This window comes from Ananas comosus, linkage group 6, assembly GCF_001540865.1.
Source record: "Ananas comosus cultivar F153 linkage group 6, ASM154086v1, whole genome shotgun sequence".
NCBI classification, from domain to species: Eukaryota; Viridiplantae; Streptophyta; class Magnoliopsida; order Poales; family Bromeliaceae; genus Ananas; species Ananas comosus.
The window spans coordinates 490,264-516,259 of NC_033626.1; the positions used below are offsets into that span (position 1 = coordinate 490,264).

At 39.6% G+C, this 25,996-nt stretch overlaps 4 protein-coding genes across 5 annotated transcripts; all 4 read right to left on the minus strand.

Moving 5' to 3' along the window:
* On the minus strand, nt 1,174-3,192 carry LOC109711771 (pentatricopeptide repeat-containing protein At3g25210, mitochondrial-like). The gene is made up of 2 exons (XM_020234989.1): nt 1,879-3,192; nt 1,174-1,601 (listed from the first exon to the last, which is right to left on the minus strand). Exon 1 carries the CDS (start codon nt 3,102-3,104, stop codon nt 1,926-1,928), a length of 1,179 nt encoding a protein of 392 aa, XP_020090578.1. The 5' UTR covers nt 3,105-3,192; the 3' UTR covers nt 1,174-1,601; nt 1,879-1,925.
* LOC109711772 (cytochrome c oxidase copper chaperone 1-like) lies at nt 5,713-9,159 on the minus strand. Of its 2 annotated transcripts, none has more exons than XM_020234990.1 (3): nt 9,070-9,159; nt 6,293-6,528; nt 5,713-6,214 (listed from the first exon to the last, which is right to left on the minus strand). In XM_020234990.1, the coding sequence occupies exons 2-3, from the start codon at nt 6,350-6,352 to the stop codon at nt 5,939-5,941; spliced, it is 336 nt and encodes a 111-aa protein (XP_020090579.1). In that variant the 5' UTR covers nt 6,353-6,528; nt 9,070-9,159; the 3' UTR covers nt 5,713-5,938. The 2 variants fall into 2 exon arrangements, with proteins under 2 accessions (XP_020090579.1, XP_020090580.1); XM_020234991.1 differs by having other exon boundaries at nt 6,293-6,427; nt 9,070-9,130.
* On the minus strand, nt 9,681-16,545 carry LOC109711509 (leucine aminopeptidase 2, chloroplastic-like). Its single transcript, XM_020234594.1, has 10 exons — nt 16,199-16,545; nt 14,432-14,849; nt 13,459-13,653; nt 13,108-13,333; nt 12,696-12,822; nt 12,215-12,310; nt 11,239-11,316; nt 10,805-10,865; nt 10,265-10,452; nt 9,681-10,151 (listed from the first exon to the last, which is right to left on the minus strand). Exons 1-10 carry the CDS (start codon nt 16,451-16,453, stop codon nt 10,023-10,025), a joined length of 1,773 nt encoding a protein of 590 aa, XP_020090183.1. The 5' UTR covers nt 16,454-16,545; the 3' UTR covers nt 9,681-10,022.
* On the minus strand, nt 17,019-19,917 carry LOC109711508 (cytochrome b561, DM13 and DOMON domain-containing protein At5g54830-like). The gene has a single exon (XM_020234593.1). It carries the CDS (start codon nt 19,871-19,873, stop codon nt 18,062-18,064), a length of 1,812 nt encoding a protein of 603 aa, XP_020090182.1. The 5' UTR covers nt 19,874-19,917; the 3' UTR covers nt 17,019-18,061.

A 25,996-nucleotide genomic window follows, 5' to 3' on the forward strand; every position in this document is an offset into this window, starting at 1 on the left:
AACTCGGGCTCGACTCGTCACGAACTCGACCGGTTCGGCACGAGCGAAAGCTTTCTAATTCATGAATTATAGAATTATGAAATTTGTATGGGTTAACTGCACCGCTGGTCCCCAATCTTTATTCAAAAGCATTGTAATCTCTTCGTTTTTTTTAATTCATTTTTTTTTGTCTCTTTAATATTTTTTAAATTTGTTGTTTTTCTCTCCGGTATGAGTTGAACTATTCAAATTTTGAGTAATAACAAAGAGAAAAGATAATTTAGAAAAATTTTAATTTTAAGTAATAAAAATTTAAATTTAAAAAATAGATTAGCCCATGGCCCGGTCCAGCCCATGATACAGGTCTTATTAGTGGACTCCATCCGACCCGAGCCATCCAAACCCGTCCCGTCCCGGGCCGGGCCGGGTCGGATCGGGCAAAACGATCCTAGCTTGACCCTCGTCATAGTATAATTAGTAGAATCACATAGATTATTTCACCCTTTAAGATTGGATGAAAACTAAAAGAAAAATATGCAAATTATATTTCACTCCTAATCTGGACTATCGGATCAAACCCGGCCCGATTCTATAAATGAGTGATCCAAGCCCGATTTAAACCAAATTGAGTTCCAGTTCGGATCAGTTTACGCTAAACTATTCTGATTTAAATTGAACTAGAGTAGTATTAAAAGTTCCTAAGCCCTTAATAATTACACATCAATCGATGAGCAACAGCCATTAAACATAATTTATAAGTTCTTTAACTACCTAAAAACCAAAATTTCAAGTTTTTTGACATTATATACGCGATCAAGTGATCTTAATACACTTTATATTGAATAATAGATTAAATAATATCCAAAAATTACGAAATATAGTTTTAAGAAAGTTCTCGCGCCGTATATCATGTTTAACGGCGCCAATCATCAATTTAGATACTCTATCATTGGATGTTCAGTATGAAAATACGAAGGATCTGGTGCTTCCAAAAGTATTCTAGCTTTAACTCTTCTAACGACCTGAACATTTTAAAATATATCATCCGACGGAAAAAGAAGCTTAAATATACACCCTAATTTTGCAATCCTTGGTCAATTAAGAAAAGCTGTAATTGAAGTTCCACAAATCTCATTTCAACTCCTAACTACTAAGTTTTAATCATGAAAAGTATCAAGCTTTTCCAACACTCTGTTTAAGAAGAACACAACAAAAGTTGCACCACATTCATTTGATTTGAGGTATTCTCAGAAGTGCACAGTAAAAGAGAAGAAGAATATAAAGTTAACAAGCCAAAGAAGCCAAAGACATGCACAAATCAAACAAAATTTGCTACTATCTCAACTACACATAATTCTTCTCATGGATTCTATACATTAAACACAATTCACATGATTGGCGCATTATTAAACACCTACCTCTCGATTTCTGAGTCCAGCAATATCCGATGGCGCACGCTACAACATGCCCTACATAGAACCATTCTTTGAAAATATGCAACTGCTTCGGAACAATTCGCGTGCAGCAACGGCAGATGCTCAGTGCCGTTGATGGGGGTGAAATTAAGTGCACTGCAGCATCACTTGCTCAAAAAGATTCAGTTCGTTTCGCGCATTGCAACTCTGCCATGATCAATTGTTCAATGAAAGAGCACTCATTCAGTGGTCATCCAACAGGTGAAAAGTTTTGATTTTACTATCAAACCTCATAGTGTTTTTGAAATAACTAGCTAAACCTCACCAGTTTTGATCTACTATCCAATTTTACAGCATAGGTAACATTTTCGACAAAATATTTGATAATCTCTAACACTATGTTCTGGAAATATAACAGGTACCGTATGGTTAGATACTAAATTTCAGAACTACTACAAAACTTACATAAAGTGCAGGTTTTTACCGAAATAAAGATCGACTCCGTCAATGAATCGGCCGAAGCAGCGCGCATCAATCCTGAGCATTGGCATCATTCGAGCAGGTTCGATCAGCAATCACAGGCTGGCAAATCCAGTGGAGCCCCTCCAGCAAGTCCGAGTACGTCCTCCGATCCATCGCCCCTCTCCTCCTCGACAATTCGTCGAGCAGCTGGAATGCGTCGTCGGCCCGCCCGCCCCTGCACATCTCCTCCAGCAGCGTGCGGTACGTCAGCAAATCCGGCGCCCTCCCGTTCCCCAACATGTCGAGCACGACCTCCACGGCCTCCTCGAACCTCCGCTCCAGCGCGAGGCTCGACACCGCGGCCATGTACACGGAGGCGGTGGGCACCAGGGCCTTGCCCCTCATCTCCCTGAGAAAGGCCATGGCTTTGTCGACCCGGCCCTTCTCGCAGAGGGCCTTGACGACGTAGCCGTAGGAGAACTCGTTGGGGTCGCAGCCGTAGAGGGGCATCTCGCTGAAGACGCGGAGGGCGCCGTCGATGTCGAGGCAGCGGGCGTGGGCCTTGATGATGAGGTTGAGGGCGAGGGAGTCGGGGACGACGCCGGAGGCCTTCATGTGGCGGGCGAGGGAGCGCACGGCGTGGAGGTAGGCGTGGGCGGCTGGGGGGCGGCCGATGCGGCGGAGGAGGGCGGAGAGGAGGAGGTTGTAGGTGTCGAGGGAGGGGCGGTGGCCGGGGGAGCGGCGGAGCTTGTTGAAGAGGTCGAAGGCGCGGGGGAGGAGGCGGGGGCGGGAGCAGCAGAAGCGGACGGCGGCGTTGAAGAGGGGGAGGTCGACGGGGCAGGCGCCGGAGAGGACGTCGGAGACGAGGGTTTCGGCGGCGGCGAGGCGGCCGGAGGAGGCGGCGACGGAGAGGGCGGCGAGGTAGGCCTCCGGCGGGTGGCGGTAGCCGGGGCGGAGCGAGGCCCAGCGGAAGAGGTCGAGTGCGAGGTCGGGGTCGGCGGCGGCGCGCACCGCCGCCGCGACGTCGGCGCCGGTGAACCCCGGGCGGAGGCGTTCCACCCAGTTCGCGAACTGCTGCTCCAGCGGGGTGAGCCCGCGAGGACCAGCGCTAGGGTTTGGGTCAGGGTTCGGAGCTGGGGACGAGGAGGAGGAGGAGGAGGAGGAGGAGAGGGGGCGATTAGGGTTAGGGTTGAGGAGGAGGGAACGGGGAGAGGGGAGAGAGAGGAGGCGCTTGGGTGCGAGTCTCATTTCCTACTAAAACTGGAAAACGAGGAGGGGAAAGAGAAATGGCGATCGAGCTCACCATCATCAATTCATCATCATCATATTCATGCGAAACAAAGAAGAGAATGGTTAATTTGCACCGCGAGTAACTTTTCAACTGAATTTTTCATTTCGGTCCTTAAAATTTTACATTTCACAATCAAAATCTCTCTCTCTCTCTCTCTCTATTTTACCGCAATTTTGCCGCAGGAAGAAGCTGCTGCATAAAACTTCGACGAAGTGAAGTGCTGCTTTTAATTTCACGCATTATTTCGTACAAAATTACTTTCAGAAATAATGTTACAAAGAAGCTCAATGATCTGCATCATATAAATAAATTTCTGCGTGTTAAAAATAACTTCAGATATATCAGTTAAAACATCAATATGACTTTTAAATTTGGCCCTAAAGATAACATCTGGCCATGTTTATTCATACAAATCCCAAAAAGAAACAGTCCAAGAACTCATGATCCAGTTAAATGAAGCTCCAGTTCCAGTGTAAGTCACGATCTATTAGTCCCTTCAAAAATTTATTTATCTTTTGCCTTCAAGATTACTGTCAAACTTTAAACCCCTCGGCGCGGAGGCACTGTTTATGGGCTTCAATCCACTTCCCGCAGGCAGCCTCGCCGTGCTCCACGATGCATTCGTCTCTCAGCTTCTTCGTATCTGGGCAGGCGCAGCATATCTTCTTTTTAGGCTTTGATTCCGGGGGCGGATTAGGTGAGGTCAGAGCCTCGCTTGCAGCTGGGGGTTGGGGCAATTTCAATGGCAACGGCATCCCGACCTCTACGTTGCTCGTCTTTGCCATTTGTTCCGAAGTAAGGAAGTGAACTGCAAAACATTCAAGACAGAGTTAAACCATAATGCACCTTGCCTGATTTTCCGAACTCGTAATTTTCGGGTTATCACCGTAGGAGAGAGGTCATCGTAGTTGCCGTAGGATGCAGATTTAAGTGAGAAAATTTTCATGACGGAATATGTTCCACAAATGGCATCCCAAATCCAAAAAAGGAAACTTCACAATTTAATAACTAAATAGTCCACCTAAAGTACAAGAATGACAACGCGATTATGACCAAATCATCCACATACAATTACTCAGTCGAATAACATCTCCGACGAAGAATACACCTAATAATAGGTTTCTGTAAAATAGAAAGGGAAAACTGAATCATTTCCTGGAATAACAGATCATAATTTAGGGTATAGAAAGGTAGCGCGCAAATGTGAGGATTTGTAAATTTACTAAACAGACCGAAGCATTTCCTTTTAAAACAAGCCATGGACGAGGGAACACGAATCCAATAACAGAAGAACACATGGTCTTGGTTAGTTTTGGAAAAGTAACAAATTATGATTATAATAGAGACAAATACAAATCACCATAGCCCGCTAGTTCAACTATAACAGAGTCTAACAGGAAAGCACGACTAATTACATATTCCAATTATTTTTATAAAAAATTTTCGAAAAAAAAAACACAAAGTCTAGCTTATCCACAGGTACGCAGGGAAAGTTTTTTAGCCGTTGTCTATAGTACCATACAACTTCCATGAACGGTTATACATATAGATATAGAATGAAATTTTTATAAGTATTTCTTGTTTGTTCCCTGTAAACCAGGCAGGCGGCAAGCAAAATGCTTGACAAAGAAAAAAGTGGCAAGAAAAGAATGAGAGTGCATAAGCATAATTAGGACAAGATAATGACAAAAGGATGACAAGCACTTGCCTTTGAACATCAACACGGATATGAAAGTTTCAAGAACGGGAAGGCATTTTTGAAGGTCCAAAAACAGTAAGACCTTTCACATTGACACAGCAGCAGGAGATGCGCGTGACTATGCAATTAAGATATGATAAAGCTGATCCGACACAAGCTAAGTAACAGCGAAACATGATAATTTTCATGAAACAAANGGCGACGGAGAGGGCGGCGAGGTAGGCCTCCGGCGGGTGGCGGTAGCCGGGGCGGAGCGAGGCCCAGCGGAAGAGGTCGAGTGCGAGGTCGGGGTCGGCGGCGGCGCGCACCGCCGCCGCGACGTCGGCGCCGGTGAACCCCGGGCGGAGGCGTTCCACCCAGTTCGCGAACTGCTGCTCCAGCGGGGTGAGCCCGCGAGGACCAGCGCTAGGGTTTGGGTCAGGGTTCGGAGCTGGGGACGAGGAGGAGGAGGAGGAGAGGGGGCGATTAGGGTTGGGGTTGAGGAGGAGGGAACGGGGAGAGGGGAGAGAGAGGAGGCGCTTGGGTGCGAGTCTCATTTCCTACTAAAACTGGAAAACGAGGAGGGGAAAGAGAAATGGCGATCGAGCTCACCATCTCATGCGAAACAAAGAAGAGAATGGTTAATTTGCACCGCGAGTAACTTTTCAACTGAATTTTTCATTTTGGTCCTTTAAATTTTACATTTCACAATCAAAATCTCTCTCTCTCTCTCTCTCTCTCTCTCTTTTTTACCACAATTTTGCCGCAGGAAGAAGCTGCCGCATAAAACTTCGACGAAGTGAAGTGCTTCTTTTAATTTCACGCATTATTTCGTACAAAATTACTTTCAGAAATAATGTTACAAAGAAGCTCAATGATCTGCATCATATAAATAAATTTCTTCTCAGTTAAAAGTAACTTAAGATAAATCAGTTAAAACATCAAGATGACTTTTAACTTTGACCCTAAAGATAACATCTGGCCATGTTTATTCATGCGAATCCCAAAAAGAAACAGTGCATGATTCAGTTAAATGAAGCTCCAGTTCCTGTGTAAGTCACGATCTATTAGTCCCTTCAAAAATTTATTTATCTTTTGCCGTCAAGATTACTGTCAAACTTTAAACCCCTCGGCGCGGAGGCACTGTTTATGGGCTTCAATCCACTTCCCGCAGGCAGCCTCGCCGTGCTCCACGATGCATTCGTCTCTCAGCTTCTTCGTATCTGGGCAGGCGCAGCATATCTTCTTCTTAGGCTTTGATTCCGGGGGCGGATTAGGCGAGGTCAGAGCCTCGCTTGCAGCTGGGGGTTGGGGCGATTTCGACGGCAACGGCATCCCGACCTCTACATTGCTCATCTTAGCCATTTGTTCCGAAATAAGAAAAGTAAACTGCAAAACATTCAAGACAGAGTTAAACCATAATGCACCTTGCCTGATTTTCCGAACTCGTAATTTTCGGGTTATCACCGTAGGAGAGAGGTCGTCGTAGTTGCCGTAGGATGCAGATTTAAGTGAGAAAACTTTCATGATGGAATATGTTCCACAAATGGCATCCCAAATCCAAAAAAGGAAACTTCACAATTTAATAACTAAATAGTCCACCTAAAGTACAAGAATGACAACGCGATTACAACCAAATCATCCACATACAATTACTCAGTCGAATAATATCTCCGACGAAGAATACACCTAATAATAGGTTTCTGTAAAATACAAAGGGAAAACTGAATCATTTCCTGGAATAACAGATCATAATTTAGGGTATAGAAAGGTAGCGCGCAAATGTGAGGATTTGTAAATTTACTAAACAGACCGAAGCATTTCCTTTTAAAACAAGCCATGGACGAGGGAACACGAATCCAATAACAGAAGAACACATGGTCTTGGTTAGTTTTGGAAAAGTAACAAATTATGATTATAATAGAGACAAAAAAAATTACCATAGCCCACTAGTTCAACTATAACAGAGTCTAACAGGAAAGCACGACTAATTACATATTCCAATTATTTTTATAAAAAATTTTCGAAAAAAAAAACACAAAGTCTAGCTTATCCACAGGTACGCAGGGAAAGTTTTTTAGCCGTTGTCTATAGTACCATACAACTTCCATGAACGGTTATACATATAGATATAGAATGAAATTTTTATAAGTATTTCTTGTTTGTTCCCTGTAAACCAGGCAGGCGGCAAGCAAAATGCTTGACAAAGAAAAAAGTGGCAAGAAAAGAATGAGAGTGCATAAGCATAATTAGGACAAGATAATGACAAAAGGATGACAAGCACTTGCCTTTGAACATCAACACGGATATGAAAGTTTCACTAACGGGAAGGCATTTTTGAAGGTCCAAAAACAGTAAGACCTTTCACATTGACACAGCAGCAGGAGATGCGCGTGACTATGCAATTAAGATATGATAAAGCTGATCCGACACAAACTAAGTAACAGCGAAACATGATAATTTTCATGAAACAAAACTTAGTAGGCCCATTAAAGCTTATCTAATATTGGTAAATTTCCTTAGGACTTACTGAGCTTTTATGACTATGAAAAACAATCAGGTTAAAGAAGCAAACAGTTACTGCATATCAATCTAGATTTCTTATAAACTAAAATTACTTTAAAGACAACTGCTTTCACCCTTATTGAAAAAATAAAAAATAAAATAAAAAATCCACAGAATGATTTTACCATCATGACTACTAATAATTTCACACAAATGGCATTTGGTTCTATGTTTGCAGGGGCCAAATGAATGATTAGTCCAAAAGAACACTCCGATAGTCTGTTTAAAAAGATTCACAAATGGCCATACGCGGGGCACCCAAAGGAACACCTTCAAAGCCGCAAACATGATTCCAAATGAACCGATGGTAATTAGAAAGAGCAAACTGATTTATCCTCTATATACCAGAAAATTTTGGCTACCTAGTTTTAGCCCAAAATTAATGCCCTGATCCTTTCCTCCCTATTATCTAGCCATATAACAATTTCTAGGACCAAAAACTTGCTGTCAGAAGATATATCTGTTACCTCTCATTGTTCCCAGAATCCAAACTACATAAAGTGCACAATTCCAACTTTTAGGACATTACAAATTTTTAAGCGTTTGTGATGGCAATAATGTTAGCCAATCAATTTTAATCTTATGAGGTAGATTTTTTTTTCCCCCTAAAAGACTAACTTTACAAGTTCCATTTTGGTCCATCAAATTGAGTTACATCTTTACGAGGAACAGAGTAATATCACAACTTACAACTGCACGGTGAGTTTGATAACGCGCGCCACTTTTCTAACTTTTCCATTTCACTAACCGCAATCAAGAACTCAATGCGGTACCTTGTTTACGGCAATCCTTTTCTTCTCAGAAAACACTAACAATTACCAAACCTATCTCGCACCCTAAAAACTTTAAAGAAAAATCTTCCAACATTAAAATGTTTTAGTAAATAAACCATTGTTCTCTCAAAGCTTAAACTTTCATTGAACGGTATTTTTCATATTTATATCCAACACTGCCCCTCACATCTAGATATGAAATTTTTTGATAGGCTCAAGACATGAACTTCAATTAAATAAGACAAAAGCTAAGTAACTCTAGGAGCCTTGCGACGCTCGGAACTCAGGACAACATGCTCCGATACCATGTTAAAAATTGTAAAACAACCGTTGTTCTTAAGCTTCTAGAGAATGATATTTTTAACATTATATTCAACAAAGAGAACATCCAATTATTTTGACACCAAATCGTCGTCTTCAACCAATCCGTCGTCTATAGAATATGTGCAATTTAAAAAATTTTATTCAGCAGTAAGGGAAAATTCAATAACCCTTCAAATGATCTCAACTTTGCCTCTTTCCACATTAAAACTCTCACCTTTTTTTCTATTTCTACTAATTCAGAAATATGAAGTTGCCACACACAGACATTTCAACAAACACCTGATATGCCCATCTCACGAACCCCGACTGAACACAAAAAAACATTTTTTTCTAAAAAAAAATCCATGACCAATCCATATAACCTATTCATCTCAAAGAGAACGATCGATCATAAACCAATTCCTTCAATTTTTTAACAGGATTTTTTTTTTCAGCGATCAAAAATGCTTACTTCGACACGAAACTAACAATTAATATACGGAAAAAGAAAGAGGACTAGGAAAAATGAATTAATAGTTTAAAATCAGATCGAAAGAATTTTTTTTTAAAAAAAAAGGAGGAAAAAAAATTAAAAAAATTTACCTGGGAAACTTCGATTCTTCGAGAAGTAGCCCCACAATCGCCGATGTAGTCCTCGCGCCTCTGGAAGCTTCTAAAATACTCGGGAAACAAATTGGTGACACACACGGTTCAATTTGGTTTTTTTTTATTCCGAACCAGATGAACCGGGTTGGGCTAAATATTTACTGTTCCTGGTGCAAGAAAACACTGGAGAGTGCTTTTTTTTTGGGGTGGGGTTCTAAATTATTCATTTGCACCTGGTCCACGCAATAACCTCCTAAGCATGGGTGAAAAATGTAAAGAGGCCCCTCAATTATGGGACGTTCTAAGATACTTCCCTTCACCCTAGTATTTTTTATTGATTGAGTTCCATTAAATTTAATAATTTTAATCACTTATTAGCAAATAAAACTAGGTTAGTTAACGATTAATAACTCATAGAGTGATTAAATTTGGTAATATTTTTAATTTAAATAAAAATTAGAAGTTGAGGGACCTCAACTATAAATAAAAAGAGTTGAGGGCTTTCTCAGAATAGTTTATAGTTGAGGAATTTTACATTGTTTACTGAGAGCCCTTTTTTCTTTTTTGAGACTATTTTTGGGCACAGATAAAAATATGACAGCTACAGGTAAAATAACCAAATTCCTAGTAAAAGTTTCTTTAGTAGAGAGTACATTTTCGCATTGACATTAAACACACAACAATCCACAAAAGAGATACAAAAAAACAAAAAAGAATACATTTTTCTATTTAAAATATGAAATGTTCATTGTTGTAAAGTGGATTTGTAACTTCTAAAGCTGCTGCTATTAAGTTATTGCCAATTCCTTCGATTTCGTATAATACGACGATCGCCGACATATCCCTTCTGAAATTGTCTCGACTTACTCTCGGAAGAGATTTTATACCCAGAAGAAACCGATTCGCCATTTGCAGAGTGTTGGATTGATTAAACAAAACTCCAACTTGATCTAAGAAGAGTTTTTCAGAACCCATTCTACCAAAGTCGACACTCCGAACCCTGTCGCAGCGCGCTTCTTATCATTCCACACTGGCCCCGCCATATCGATATGCAGCCACTGGACCTTCTCATCGACGAACTGCAAATGTAGGAGCAAATTCAGGTTTAGTTCAATAACTGCTATTTCATCTGTATGAAAAATTCCTACATGATTAATAAAACAAAAGGAAGGAAATGAAAAGGATGGCAAACCTGCTTCAGGAAAAGTGCAGCAGTGATAGCACCGCCTTGACGACCTCCGGTGTTGACCATGTCAGCTACGCCTGATTTCATCGACTCCCAATAGCTTTCCTCCAGCGGCATTCTCCAGAGCTTTTCGCCGGAGATCTCTGATGCTGCTACAATCTCCTTGGCTAGATCATCATTGGGTGTGAAAAAACCTACATAAATAAAGAAAACCTTTGTCTTAATGTTCAGAAAAGGAGCGCTTCGGTACGATTCTGATTTATGGGGGGAAAAACAATAAAAAGAGGAAAGATTTTTCTAGGTTATACTGCAAAAGAAAAGCACTGTAGAAGAGAAAACAACTCTAAGAACGCAAGGGACCATGCCGACACATTTTGACATAGATTTTTTTTCTTTCCTTTTCTTTCTTTTTTTTTTTTGAGTAACAAACTAACAATCTATTCTAATAATTCTGAAATGCGTTTTTATAACAGCTTTTGTACTAGATGGAATTACTTGTTAATTCAAATAAAATTTCTCAGAGTTGTTGAGGATCGATAAGTTTACCTGCAATACTTGGCCCGAGAGCAACAATGCAAGCTCCAGTTAGTGTTGCCAGATCAACAATCTGCATGTAATAGTAGATGAAATATCAAAATAACAGAATCAAAAATAATGAAAAGTAATGTAAACAAATCGTAACAATGAAACAGAGTATGGTATAAATAGCGTCATTGAAGGAATATGATAGTAAGATATGGATGTATTATTGTTCTCATTGAAATTATGTTGAGGCGTACTTGATTATCTTTTCGGCAAACTCACTCATGTTTTGAAGGCAAAAAAGAGTTTGCTTCTATGTCGTGAAATTTTGGTCTTCATGCCACACTAGTAATTGATGTTGGTAACCAAAACTGATGCAAATAAAGATCTACCGAAAGATCAAGAAAAACGGCATTTAAATGAAACATAAAAAAAACAACTCAACAATACGCCATTACCTTTTCAACACCTTGGTTACAAGCATATATCAAAGCATCAGCGAGTGTAAGCCTTCCCTCCGCATCAGTGTTATTCACCTGAAAGACAACAAAAAAAAGAAAAGGTTCACACGTGCTACATGGACCCATAATTGGAAATTAACATAATAAGAGCAGGTCCGTAGCGAATGCGTAAGGGGCACTCCTGCAAATGCTGAAGATATAACAACAACTATCCCTACTACTTTGGGTTATTTAAGCTGCATAAACAAAAGATAAAGAATGAGGTATACTTTCTATTGATAGAATATTAAAGGGAAAACTTCAAAAACTCCCCTTGTGGTTTTGTAGTTTCTCACTTTGCCGCCCTGTGGTTTCGTTTTTATCTTTTCGGTTGTTTTTTCGTTAATATTTCATTAAATTATATACAAAAAACTTCAGATACCCATCTAGATTTATCAAATATTCACTTTAGTACCCTTTAATTTTAAATTTATCACTAATTTAAGAAAAAAAAAATAATGAAATTGATAAGAAAAAGAGAAAAAAGAAACCACAGGGGGGCAAATTGATACATTTTAAACCACAGGGGGGCAAAGTGAGAAACTACGAAACCATAGGGGGGGTTTTTGAAGTTTTCCCAATATTAAACTAGTAAAATGTGATAAATTCTTCGAAGGGCGATAAAAGAAGCCATCAATAAAGTAGATCATGAAAAGCTCTGATGGACCAAAAGAGTAGATGCTGTTTCAACTACTAACATATTTATAACAAGAAAAAAAATGAAGTCACAGAAAAAGTCCCGCAAAAAAGAAAAGAAAAGGAAAAAGAAAGATCTTACACTACGTTCCCAAATGTTCTGGAAGATAATCAAACTACTTCAAATTGGAATTATCGTTCTTTCTTCATTTTTGAGATTAAAATATTCCAGTAAATGGCAAGATTAGGAAAAAGTTCTCTTCCATGCCTGAGTAATTAATTACAGGAAACTAATTACCTCAATTGTTTTTCCATTTGAAGCTGTGACAATGTCACCTGGTCTCATGCCTGTGCCACTGATCATATTTTCACAGGCAGCAACAATAAAATGAACCTGGAAGCAGAGAAGTAACTAAGAGTACTTAGAAAAGGAAAAAAAAAATTGACACTGTTAAATATAAAAATGTTTAAACACCGTTCTCTAACAGCTTAAGCTTTTAGAGTACAACGATTGTTTCACATGGTATCAGAGCAGGAGGTCCTGAGTTCGAGTCACGCCAGGCTCCTAGCATATTAATTTCCTCCCATTTAATTCAAGCCCACGTCATGGACCGATTAAAAAAAGTTTCGAGCCCAGACGTGAGGGGGAGTGTTAAATAAAAAAATGTTTAAACACCGTTCTCTAACAGCTTAAGCTTTTAGAGTACAACGGTTGTTTCACAGACACCAATTCGTTGATATTTGCGAAATGCAATTCCACCAAATATATAAGAAATTACCTCTACTCCTGGAGGTTTGATTTGACCAATGGCTTTTGCCGCACCAAAAGTAGCTGCAGAACCTCCCATATCAAACTTCATCAACTCTATCATAGAGCCTGGCCCAGCCTTTATGTTGTAACCACCACTACAGGATCAAAAATGAAATAACTATTTAATAATTCACACAAATAATTTGCTGTTTAACTAACATAGAAGGCAAACTGAATTAGTACGAGCAAAAAGTCTGGTGAGTAAATGACATAATATTTATGGTGACTAATCATCAGTTAGAAGTGGGGCTGAAAAATTGGACCAGGTTCAGTTCATCAAGTCAGCGTGATTCCAGTCCAAATCATTATGAATGAGCACTGCACATTTTTTTCATACCACTCAAACAGTAAGTTCTGTGATCAACAAAATGAGAAATCACCTATCGAAGGTTAATCCCTTCCCAACTATAGCTAATTTTCTCTTCACATCACCATTTGGGGGTGTATAACGTAAGTGGATAAAGTGAGGGGGGTTTGAAGATGCTGCAGCAACGGCTAAGTATGATCCCATCTTTAATTCTTTACATTGCTCGGCATCTAATATTGTTGCAGTGAAAACATCACTGTACGTTGATGCAACTTTTGAAGCCTCTTCAGCGAGAGCACCTGAAAGGCAAGTCAGGTTTTTACGAGAAAATTCACAAATTTCTGCTGAAAAAATAACAAATTAGGAAGGGAAAAAGGATGCTGCATAATTACACCACAGTAAGTACAGAAGAAAGTTTGCTAACCAGGAGTTAGCACATTTGCAGGTGCATTAACAAGCTCTTTTCCAAAAATTACTCCAGTACAAACATCACTTGCATACTTGAGCTTCTGGTCCAGCTCTGGTCCGCTACCCAGGCCAATAATATCTACAGCTTTAAGTTGTATCTTTTTGGACTCTGATTTAAACCTGCTATCTTCATGCACACCTAGCACAGTTCCTGCAAAATATTACTACATGAGATGTCTAAAGGTGATCCGATGCCCCATCCAGTAAATACTGAACACATTATTTCACCAGCTATATTCATTCTGCTTCCATATATTTCAGAAAAGGCCTTTAAAGTAGAGTTTTCTCGCGGACTTAAAAGCCTGGACCACACCTGAATTTAACTTGGGTAGGATAGGGGAATGTTTTATAGGGTAAAATGTACAGGTACTCCCTGAACTATCCTGATATTGTCTTAGAACCTGAACTTCTCCCTCAAATACTTTAGCCCCTGAACTTTCTCATATTATGCAATTCTATCCCTAGCCACTAAAATATCTGATAAAAAGTGAACTTTTCATATAAATGGCTTTTATAACCCTGTTGCAAATACCCTGAAACAAGAAAACCATTTTACAGTACGGATAAGATGGTCGTTTGAAGAAAAATACTATCATTTTATGTCATGGATGGAATTGCAATAAATGAGAAATTGCAAGGCTAAAGTGTTTAAGTGAAAATGTTCAGGAACCAAGTCGCAATGTCGGGATTATATTGGGACTATCCTTATACTCTATTTTTTATTACCTAATCTGACCCAAATGGCCATACTCAACCTGGGCACAACCCATTTCAGAAGGTGCAAAGTTATGGATTTTTTTCACAAAATCCTTTCCATTCTAGGTACCTCATTAATACTCAAACCCGACCAAGCCCAACCCATAGCACTTCTTCTACCTTCCAATCATGATGCCGGGTAATTTACTAGGTAAAGGTTATATAGAACATACCAGAAGCGATGGCTGAAGCAGCATTTAGCTTGGACTCTTGCGATACTCCATTTGCAGATGCAAAAACAATAGCAACATTACTTGCTTGAGCTGTCTTCGCCACTGCTGCAACAGCCTCGCCAATGCCCTGATAAGCTGTTGTACTGGATGGCGAATGCTGGCCTAACCCAACTAGACCTATTCTCTTAAAGCCCAAGCCTGGCAAGCGGAGAACCGTTGACTGTCCAGATTTCCCAGTAAAGTCCTCCTCTGCAGAAGCTTCTGCCAAAAGGCCGCCGAGCTTCTCGTCCAATCTTTTTAAGGTCAAATTCTCAAATTTTGAATTTGAATCTTTTGACATATCTTTCTCCGAGACGGCTACCGCAAGAATATCTCCTTTCCATTCTGCAAAATCTATCTCTTTTGCTGAAAAGGTGATCTGCATAAGATTTTCGAAGAGTTTCAAGTTAATTTTCTGGCATCCTCCAAGACAAAGAAGATCCAAAGTGTGATTGTCCAAGACCATGCGAAGCATAAATTATTTTGTTAGTGCAGGGAGAATTTGCCTATGGCACACATGCTACAAGACCTAACATTTTCTAAAGTCTATGGTTGGTTTTGCTATCTAATATACCATAAAAAAGAATACTGTTAAGATCATTCTTCAAATGTATGTACACCATAACTCAAGTCCACAAAATCATCATTGATCCAATAGGCAAAATGTACATCAAGCAGACCAAATAGCAATAATATTAATCTGTACAATAATTTAAAACAAAAGATACAGGTAATAAATAAAAATAGAGAACAACTCATCATATTTCTTAATAGCCACATCCAAAAAAGAGGAAAATGAAATCTTTCTAATGAAATACCCCAAGAAAAAAAGGACAATTTCCCCTAGAACCCATAAGTCTAATGTGTTCCTTGGTAAGACATTTCATCAAACCATTAGCGTCCAAGACAACACCACCACATCACATGCAAAAACCAACATGATGGAGTAGGCAAGAAAACAACCTGAGGGGCCTCAACAACGTTGGGCTTTACAAGACCGAGAGTGGAAATGAATGGAAATGAAGAATAACTTAGCATATTTCCTAATATCGACATCTAAAAATGAGGAAAAAAGCGATCTTTCCAGGAAAATTTATAAATAAAAAAAATCTCAAATTTGCCTAAAGACTAAAAATCATAAGCCTAATGTGTTCCTCGGTGAGACATTTCACTATTTAGTTAGCATCCAAGAGACCAAGACACATCACCAATATTATCCACAAAGCATCAACGTGGCAGTGAACAGGGAAACGACCTCAACTGCGTTGGGCTTCGCAAGGCCGGTGGCGGAAATGAATGGAAACATAGAACAACTCCTCCTATTTCTTAATACACACACACCCAGAAAACAAGAAAAGATGTAATTTTTCCAAGGAAAAAACAAGCAAACTCAAATTTCGTTCTTCAGTGAGACATTTCATCAAACAGTTAGTGTCCAAGTCACACCAGCACATACACACCCACAAAACACCAACCTGGGGAATGGGCAAGAGAACGACCTGAGGGGCCTCAACTGCGTTGGGCTTAGCGAGGGCGGTAGGAAGTGAATGGAAACAGAGAACAATTCCTCCTATTTCTTACTACACACACCCAGGAAAACAGAAAAGATGCAATTTTTTCCCTATATTTTCGTTCTTCAGCGAGACATTTCATCAAACAGTTAGCAAGTCACACCACCACGTACACACCCACAAAACACCAACGTGAGGAACGGGCAAGGAAACGAACCTGAGGGGCCTCAACGGCGTTGGGCTTCGTGAGCCCGAGAGCGGCGCGTGCGGCGGCGGCGGAGTGGCCCATCCGAACGGCGGCGCCGCGGCGGAGGCGGCCGGGGAGGAGGAGGGCGGAGGAGATTGGGCAGCGGAGCGCGGCGGCGGCGACGCGGTGGGCGGCGGCGGAGGAGGCGAGGGAGGAGTAGCAGAGGCGCGAGGCGAGCACGGTGACCGTTGAAGCAGCAGCGGTGGGAGCGATGGCACCCGCCATGGTTGGGGGCTCCCGCTATTTATTTCTCTCGCTCGTTATCATCACCACCTCGTCGAATCCGCCCCGTCCACCATTTCTAGTTGGGAAAAAACTTATCGAGACCACCCTCAACTATACGGAATTATGAAATTAGGCCCTCAACTTTTCTTTTGTGTTAATTACATATTTATCGCTAAAAAGAAATAAAATTACATACTCGTCCATACAAAATTTTAGTCATTTGCACTCAAACTTTGCCATTTGAACTTTTCCCAGAAGTTAGTAACTTTCGCCTTTAAAATAGTATATATTTGTGTGTGTGGACACAGGAGCCAACTTTAACTTCCTAGTAAGAAAAAGTTTCAAGAATTTTTATTCGTCGAATGTTTAAACCAGTATAATTTGGAATAAAGAAGTTGATCCAAGAACAAGATAGAACAGTCATCAGATGTGCTCGCAGGTGAACATACTTAAATCTTTGAGTTCTTTTGAACTTGATAGCATTTGATTTTGTTTTGGGCATAAAAGCACATTTTACCGTCACGCAAAAGCGAAGGAAAATTCTATTTCATTCATTCAAAAGAGAGAGAAAAAGAAAAGGACATAATTCTGAATAATACAGATACAAACTCTTATAAGGAATTTAACATTCTTGGCTTCTACAAGGATTACTGTTCTCTCAACTATATGAAGGAAAAAAGAAAATGTACAAACTGTCATATGTGACCTTCAGGTAGCCTAAGAACTTCAACATCAAATGATGATGAAACAATTTACCAACATTTGACATGCCACATACCTCAAGGAAACTGAATATCTGAACCCAAAAAAAATGATAATAACATGTCATAAGAAAGCATAAAGAACGAAAAAGTAATGCTTATAATCCACATAACCACGCGGCCGCAAACTAATACCAGAGTTTAATAAGTGAAGAATAGCAGCATGTACCATACGATTTTCGTATATATAAAAGGCCCACATCAGTTGTAACCCACAGGTACGAGAGTGCGCCGACACCGTGGCTCACCAGAATACATTTGACAACCGTTTCGCTCGCTCTGCATCCTTTTAGTTTGTTTCGATCTGCCTTGTCACTTCAAGCGAATCAAGGTACATAAGGTACCCTTATCGGCCAATCAATCATGCATTACATGGCATATTAATTGTCGAACATAGCGCACTAGACCGAAATTTTCTGGCTCCAAATCAGGCCAACAATGTCATTCGCGAAAGATTGCATAGTTAAAGTCTTATGATGTAATCGAACCGGACAAACTTTGACTTCAGGGAGTACGAATGCAGAGCGCTATTAGGAACAACTAGAACCTTTCAACATTGCAGAAAATAACAGCGAAAGGAAATAGATCAGAAGCGATAATTCGAGGAGGAGGAGAAACAGGCAGAAGCTCTCACCTCGGGTTAATATACGTTCATCGAAATTAGTCGCGATCACAATGCGGGTTCAAGTTGTTAGATCCAATCCACAAAATGAACAGCGATCTATGTTATCTACACGAAGCATTGATGGTAATGCATGCGATACTGTCGGTACAACTTCTCACAATAGAACTCATTCAGAGGTGTGTTGATAGTTTACGTAAGGATACACAAAACAGCAGATTATATCTATCTGCTTGGATGTTCAAGCTGCACTTCTGTTCTTCCAAACGGATCAGGATCGGGTCCTAAAACTGTTTTGTGAGGACGCAACAGATTGACTATATCATCATCATCCTCAGCGTCCCCTAATCTCCAAGCTCCTCTCGAATAATTACTATCCCTTCTCCTCCGTTTCAATTCTAGGTGTTCCAAGTGCAAAACAACCGAAACGCCTATCAAAATCCACAGCACTAGAGCCCACGTGAGCCGTTCAGCGAGTTCACTATCGTGCCTGTCCCCAAAATGCTTCAGTCCACTAAAGAGCGCAGCTACTCCAACTATAATCGCACTCCGTCCTGATAAACTATGAGTGTTCTCCCAGATTCTTCTTCTCATTGAAGCAGGCTCGTTATTTGGTCGGAAATATGCATTTATTGGCTGAACAACAACCAGTATTATCGCGGCCACGCCAAATTTAGTATGCATGGAGCTAATAAAAATTCCCCCAAGCTCCGCAGCTGCGAGAAAAATTGAGAAAACCACGACAGCTAATCCGGTGTACTGCAAAAATACATGTACTCGGTACCACTTATCGCCGTTCAAATGTTTTAGGAACCTCGCGGTCAATATCCCTGTAGGAAATATAACACCCCAGGAAACAAACATCATAAATCCATGAATAGCTAAAACCTGCCTCAAATCCTTCTCCGCCTCCGCCAATCCTCTAAGCAGCATAATGCGCTCAGGGCTATCACTCATAACCGAATGCATGTTCCCTGAACTCAAATGGGTCTCCGACCAGCGGTCCCCCATCGCCCAAATCACCTTCAAAGGCTTCGTCGGATCAATCACATTCTCGCACTCTACCTTCCCGCTACACGAAGGCGATAACGGTCGGGTAAACTCGAACAAAATCGCGCCATTTTCCGATCTGCATTGAACATGTGTTAAGTTCTCTAAGGTTAAATGCAGATTCGACGGGCCGCGGCCGTTGATGTAGTACGAGCTCACTCGGCCTTTCCCCTCGTGATCTATCCAACCTACATAGGCATAACTATTAACCATCCGATCGCCGAGCCCAATCGCGAGGTACCCGCTTCTCCTCTCGCCCCGAGCCGCGATTGAGATGGACCCATTAGACAATTTCCAAAAGAAGGTAACTTCCATATCATCCAACCCCACACTATTGTTATACCTATAGGTAAAATCCCCATCTTCGATCAAAAACCTTGGTGTTACACCCTTTTCGAGAGGCTTCTCCTCCGCTTCGAGTGGTTCAGGACATTCGTCGAACACCTCAGACGCATTGAGGATGATGCGCCCGAAGGAGATTCCATGATCATCGGGGAGGTAATAGGGGCGCCGCATCGGGCCCGAAGCCCACGCCACGGACACGGCAGCGACGGGGGGCGAGAGGGGGAGGCGGAAGCGGAAGTAGGAGACGCCGGCGCGCCGGCGCGCGCACACCAACCGCGCGTTCTCGGAGCGGTTGCGCGCGGCGCCGAGGGAGCAGGGGGCGTGGGCGGTGGCGAAGAAGTCGGCGACGAAGGGGGCGCCGCGGGGCGAGAACCCGGCGACGACTACGTCGTCGGCGAGGAGCGGGGGCGCGGCGGCCCATCCGAGGGCGAGGTAGTGGTCGAGGGGGACCGCGGCTTCGAGGGCGATCTCCATGGATCGGAGCTCGGGGACGAGGGTCCAGTGGAGGCGGAAGGTGGGGGAGAGGAGTCGGCAGCTGGAGAGCGGAGAGGGAGGAGTCGGCGCCGAGCTCGTTGAAGCGGAGAAGAGGAGGAGGAGGAGGAGGAGGAGGAGGAGGGGGAGTGGCGTAGGAGACGACGCCATTAGAGGGCTCGTGGAGAAGCTCGGGGACGACGAAGAGGATGGAGACGTAGTTAATACTTGTCTATGGAAGTTACATGTCACGGTTATATTACATATCCATGGTAAAAATGTATAGAGACCCCTCAACTATAGAATATTGTGAATTTAACCTCTCAACTATTTTGTTCAGGTCAACGCAATTGTTGCTTTAGATTTTTTTTCTAATTTAATAAATATATTAATTGTTATCAATTAATCGCTTTAATTACTTGCTAAAAGTTAATTAAATCTATTAAATATGATGCTATTATTAATAAATGGTAAAAAAAAGATTACAAAAATGTGAATTTGAGGTGTTACTTTGAAAAAGTCCTATAGTTGAGGGGTTTCCCATTCTCTTTCTACATATATCAATTTTTTTTAGCTTGTATGTCACTGTTGTGTGTGGGCCCACATGTCAGTGTGAGGGAAAGGTGATATGTAACCGTTGTACGGGAGATGAGAATAATGTGAGGCACATTTTACATTTGGCGCGAGTGTGTTGCGATCTGGGGACGGTTGAAACTTTCCAAACTGATGGAGATGGTATCTGAGGGGTTGATGAATAAAAAATAATGTTGCAGTTTGTCTACAGTCCTGTGTGCAGTAAATTTCTGATATGCATGTTTGCGATTTAGATTTAGACCGTCTGTATAATAATTACAATTATTCGACCCGCTGACAATAATAACTCGTTAGACTAAATCACCGGTTCAAAATATTTAAGCCCGGTTATTATTAAGACCAGAATTACTAGGTGTGAGATTTTAGAGATGGCTCCAAACTCCCCCCTGTTCTCGTCGGATCCGTCCAAATCAGATCATAGATTCTAGAGGTGGATTCTAGAGGTGACTCCCACTAAATCCGTTGGTGTAACACTTTATCTCGTATAGCACTTAATTCTCACACTTCCAGCTGGTATTCGACTCTGATACCAATTGCAACGATCTCGACCCACTAACAATAATAACTCGTTGGGCCAAACCATCGGTCCAAAATGCTTAAGTTCAGTTATTATTACTACGTGTAGGTGTCATATATTCTAAATAGAATCATTTTTTCATCCGACATGAAACTATTGGGGCGTTACAATTTCTGTATCAGAATAATTTTATACACATTTCAGTATTTATTAGCAGCGTAATCATCCTGTGTACAGAAACCAGCACACTCTATGTAATCTCCTTTGGGGGACAAGGAAATGAAAATGGCTTGGTTCAAAAAATTCTTTACAGACTTTTAATATGTTGGTGATTCTTCGTCATGCTTTGAATTATGTGCAATAATCAATAGTGTACAATAAGAGGTTTTTTTTTGTGATTATAAGCTAGAAGTATATTTTTAGTCCCTTAGAACAACTACGTTCTGTGTGCGATATAATTTATTCCATTCAACAAACGTATAAGTATATTATACCAATTAGGACTTCAATTGTGTTGGTTTAAATGGGCCAGTATCCTGCCCTGTGGCGGGAGGTCATGTGGGCCGAGTCATGTTCGAAATGGCGTGAGGCTGGATTGGGCCAAGTCATGTTCGAAGTGGCGTGAGGCCAGATGGGCCGAGTCACAATCGAGACCCGTGGGCGCTGTTTCTGTACACTTTAAGTGAATTGGTTGTGTATTTCTAACAGCTCGAGCTTTTGGGATTAATAGTTAGCGCCAACGATCCGACAAGTGGTATCAGAGCCAGAGGTCACGGGTTCGATTCCTGCATGCTGCAAATGTGTCCAGGTGCTGGAGGGACGGGCGCTGTTGCTGTACACTTTAAGTGAATTGATTGCGTATTTCTAACAGCTCGAGCTGGGATTAATGGTTAGCACCAACGATCCGACAAATTGTACTCATTATCTACCACTTACTGCATACTCGGGTATATAGCTTAACAATGATATTTCGTATTCCCTTTTCTACATTATGAATACTCAGGTAGATGATTTGATAAGAGCATTTTAACCTATTTTCGCAACTAGATTAGTGTATCTGAATATGGATGCGGATACGGCTCAAGTCAGATAAAACAAATAATAATAATAATAATAACTCACATTAGATAAAACTCCGACTCGAAAGTGTGATCAAATGGTTATTATTAGGGTTTAGAAATGGGTAGCACAAATGTAGTTCAAAAAGCTAGAACGTGAAAAAAAAAAGAAAGTAGAAACTCTATTTTTAATTACATCAATGTACAACTCAACTATATTACAGGTAATATATCCTTGCGGCAATAGAACAATAGCTATCAAAAACAAAAAAAAAAAAAAAAAAAAAAAAGAGTCTTAGGATTTAGGAGAATGTTTCAAAAAAGAAGGGTGCTCTGAGGCAGTTGTTGTTACAGGTTAGATCGTTAAGGGGTCTTTGGAAAGAGTATCGCGTTTTGTAATTTGAACCCGTTTTAGATGTTTTTGTGTACTCCTCTTTGTTTCTTGTTTTCTATTTTTTTATCTTCTTTGCTTTCTCAAAGGTCTGGTTGTCTTAATTTATAGTCGAATTCATCTCCTTAATGAATAAAACGATAACATGCTATCAATTTCCTTAAAAGAGATATATATAGAGAGCGATGTAGATTGTAAGCATTAATCAACTATTCTAAAAATATGTACGGATAGAAATGACGCATTCATCATAATTAAAGGCTTAATCAGAATGCTCACGGACTTCAATACGATTCAACCAATCTGAACATTAGACTATTGTTGGGTCTCTTACTCTTAGGTCTATTATGAACCGTAACTCAATTTATTGGACTCACCAAACTCAATTTATTAGTCTTCTGGGTCTATTATTACAGGGCAGAAAATTAAAGCCAACAAAAGATCGAGAGAGAGAGAGAGAGAGAGAGAGAGAGAATCTAGCAAGCATGGTAAAAACATGTATTCGTCATTTTTTCCTTAAAATATTCCTGCTTACCATTGACTGTTCCTAACGCAAATGGTAAAGAATTTGATGGTTGGTATTCGAGGTCCCAAGTTCGAATCCTTGCTGATTCATATTTCAAACTAAGTTTATTTCTAAACAAATAAAAGCATCCTTCAATATATAATAGAGACATAAAGTACATTCAACACAAATTGGGAAAACAAAAAAGGGAAAACTTCAAAACCCCTCATGTGGTTTCGTACTTTTTCATTTTAGTATCCTGTTGTTTAAAGTATATCAAGTTAGTACCATATGATTTAAAGTGTATCGAGTTAGTACTCTATGGTTTTATTTTTGTATCAAGTTAGTATTTTGTGATTTTATTTTTGTATCAAGTTAGTACCCTATGGTTTTTAAAACCATAGGGTACTAAAGTGATAAAGTGCGAAACTATAAGGTACTAACTTGATACACTTTAAACCATAGGGTACTAAAATGAAAAAGTGCAAAACCACAAGGTACTAACTTGATACACTTTAAACCATAAGGTATTAAAGTGAGAAAAAGTGAAACCACAAGAGGGATATTTGAAGTTTTCCCAAAAAAAAACTGTTTGATAAATTATCAATATCGATACCTCTAGCAAAGAACAAAATCGCTTTTATTTACTTTTAGATTTATTAAAAATACAATTTAGATATATACTTAGGGCATGTTTGTTTCGTGCTATGACTGCTATCTTTTCAAGATATCTAATAATTCAATCGGAATGAAAAAAACGACGATATTTTGCTAAATTCACTAAGTAATCTTATCAGTAATTTTAGATTCACTTGAGAAGAAGATTCATCTCACAGTAGTAATCTTATTTTCTTGTGATGGGGTAAGTATGTTATATTAATTATTTGAAGTAATCTTAAGTTTTCTAATCCAATCTGTTATTTATCTTCCTGCCCCATTAGAGATCCTCGATCTTCCGACTCTTCTCTCGACCTAGAGCATACTGCCATGATCATTTCCATCAATCGGGCGTCCTTTGCCATTTCTGAGGTCTCCTTGCTCTTGAGCGAGGTTCATGAGGTAGTTTTTTTTGCCCTTTTCTTCGCCCCGATCTCAAATCCAAACTCTATTTTTTTTATTTTGGATAGATTTATTGTACAACCAGGGCTAAATCTTTCTAGTTTATTAATACAGTGAAATATTGTTTAAATAGACTACTTATTGCTCTATTTGCTTTGATTTTGAATGGATTTATTGTTTAAATGAGTTTTTTGTTCTATTAGCTTTGATTTCAGATAGATTTATTGGTTAATTAGTTTAGATTTTGTATGGATTTGTTGTCCAAATGATTTTGTTAAAAAAATAGATGGACTATTTAAATTAAATGAGAATAAATATCTGTACGGTCCACGCCCGACACGGTCCATGCAACAATTTGACCTTTTTTACACCCATGCATGATTGGTTGATATAATTGGGCTTTTTTTTTTTTTTCCAATATTTGAGCTCAACACATTTATTGAGCACAAGTGAGCATATTAACTTGCATATATATACATGTATTTATGCATCTGATATATAACAATAAGTTGGTCTCAGTAAAATAAATGAGTCACGCTTTACTTGTGAATTCCCACGCTCATGTATTTAACATATACAACACCTGCATGCATCTGCCAAAATTTATTTTCCAATTTCTACAAAACCTTTTAGAGGTCAAAATATTAATTAAATGCAAATGGAACATTCAAATTGGGTTGTAAAAAAGGGTGCTTATGCCCATTTTTCGAAAGTAGATATAAGTAGAATCGAAATTTGTATAAATTATAGGTTGATATCATAATAAAATTAGTTATTTCTAACATAGATGCTGATAACTAAACATGGACAGTAAAAGTTATGTTATCAAAGAGTTTATGCGTACTATCAGATAATACGTCGCTGATATCATTTGAGAAAAATTAATCACTCTAGTCTAAATTTTACATCCATCTATTTTTACGAATGAGCACAGTATTATTCATTAACTATCTGATGTTTTAAAAATTATAAAAGCCGAAAAAACTGCTCAAATTTCTCATAATTTTCTCTTTCTTTCTGAAATTGGTTTAAATGCTACAACTAACCAAGATTCCCCTAATTCAAATTTTGTGGGCCATTAATGTAATTAATTATAGGTGGATGTATAGCATTAATTTGAATAAGTTACTATTCTTTTTCAATTTCCCTGGTAAGTTAATGCAATTAATTATACTAGATAGTGTAAGTTCGAATATGTTTCTTTTTTTTAATCCCTGGATTACGCAAACCCCACACGTAATCAACTCCTAAAAATAAATTAAGGCATAAAAATTGGAAAAGTAGAAATTTTTTGTATATTTTTACATGAACCGAATTTCCCGCGCTCTAACCACGACCGTTGAGCAGAAGCAAAGCATGTAGCACGCAATCGAAATTACTGCCTGCACCCGGTGTATCTATTCACCTCATGGACCATATCTAATTTTGAAATTTAATTCTATAAATGTGATATATATATATAAATAAATTGGCAATTCCATGTGACACATTTGGAGTGAACCTATCAACTAATCGAACTCTTTCAAAAAGTATTTTTAATAAATTTACAATATATAATGACAATATTATAAAATCTGTAGTAATACTTACGAAAAGGTTATAAAATTTATAAAATTTTTAACTAAGTAATTAAGTGGTCTGAAAAATTAATGATAAATTCATTACTACTCTTTGATTTGTGAAAAATAGATTTTTAAAGTTTATATTTTCATTTATATATATATATATATATAGTTTTTTTAATGTTGTAAAATATATAGAGCAAATTAGAATATTTTTAGGAGGCGGTGTATGAGATGTACTTGTACACCAGGTGCAGGCAAAAGTTTCTCAATAAATGCGTGTGTTTCCCGGGAACCCGCAGGGAGCAATATATGCGCGCAGTGGGACCCACCACCCCATTTCAAATCGGAATACATGCGTACAAGCCCATGCATATAAATATCTACACTCTGGATTGATCTCACCGTTCATTAGCGTAGAATTAATCCACACCGTCCAATGTAGACGGTGAAGATTCATTCCGAAGAGAATGAGCGACGGATCAAATAAGTTCGTACAAATTTCTACAAACGTAGTTGTAGCAAATCCACGCCCATTCAAACCGCCCCCATCTCACACTCTCTCTTTCTCTCTCTAGGGCTCGTATATATAAATGGTCGGAGTGAGC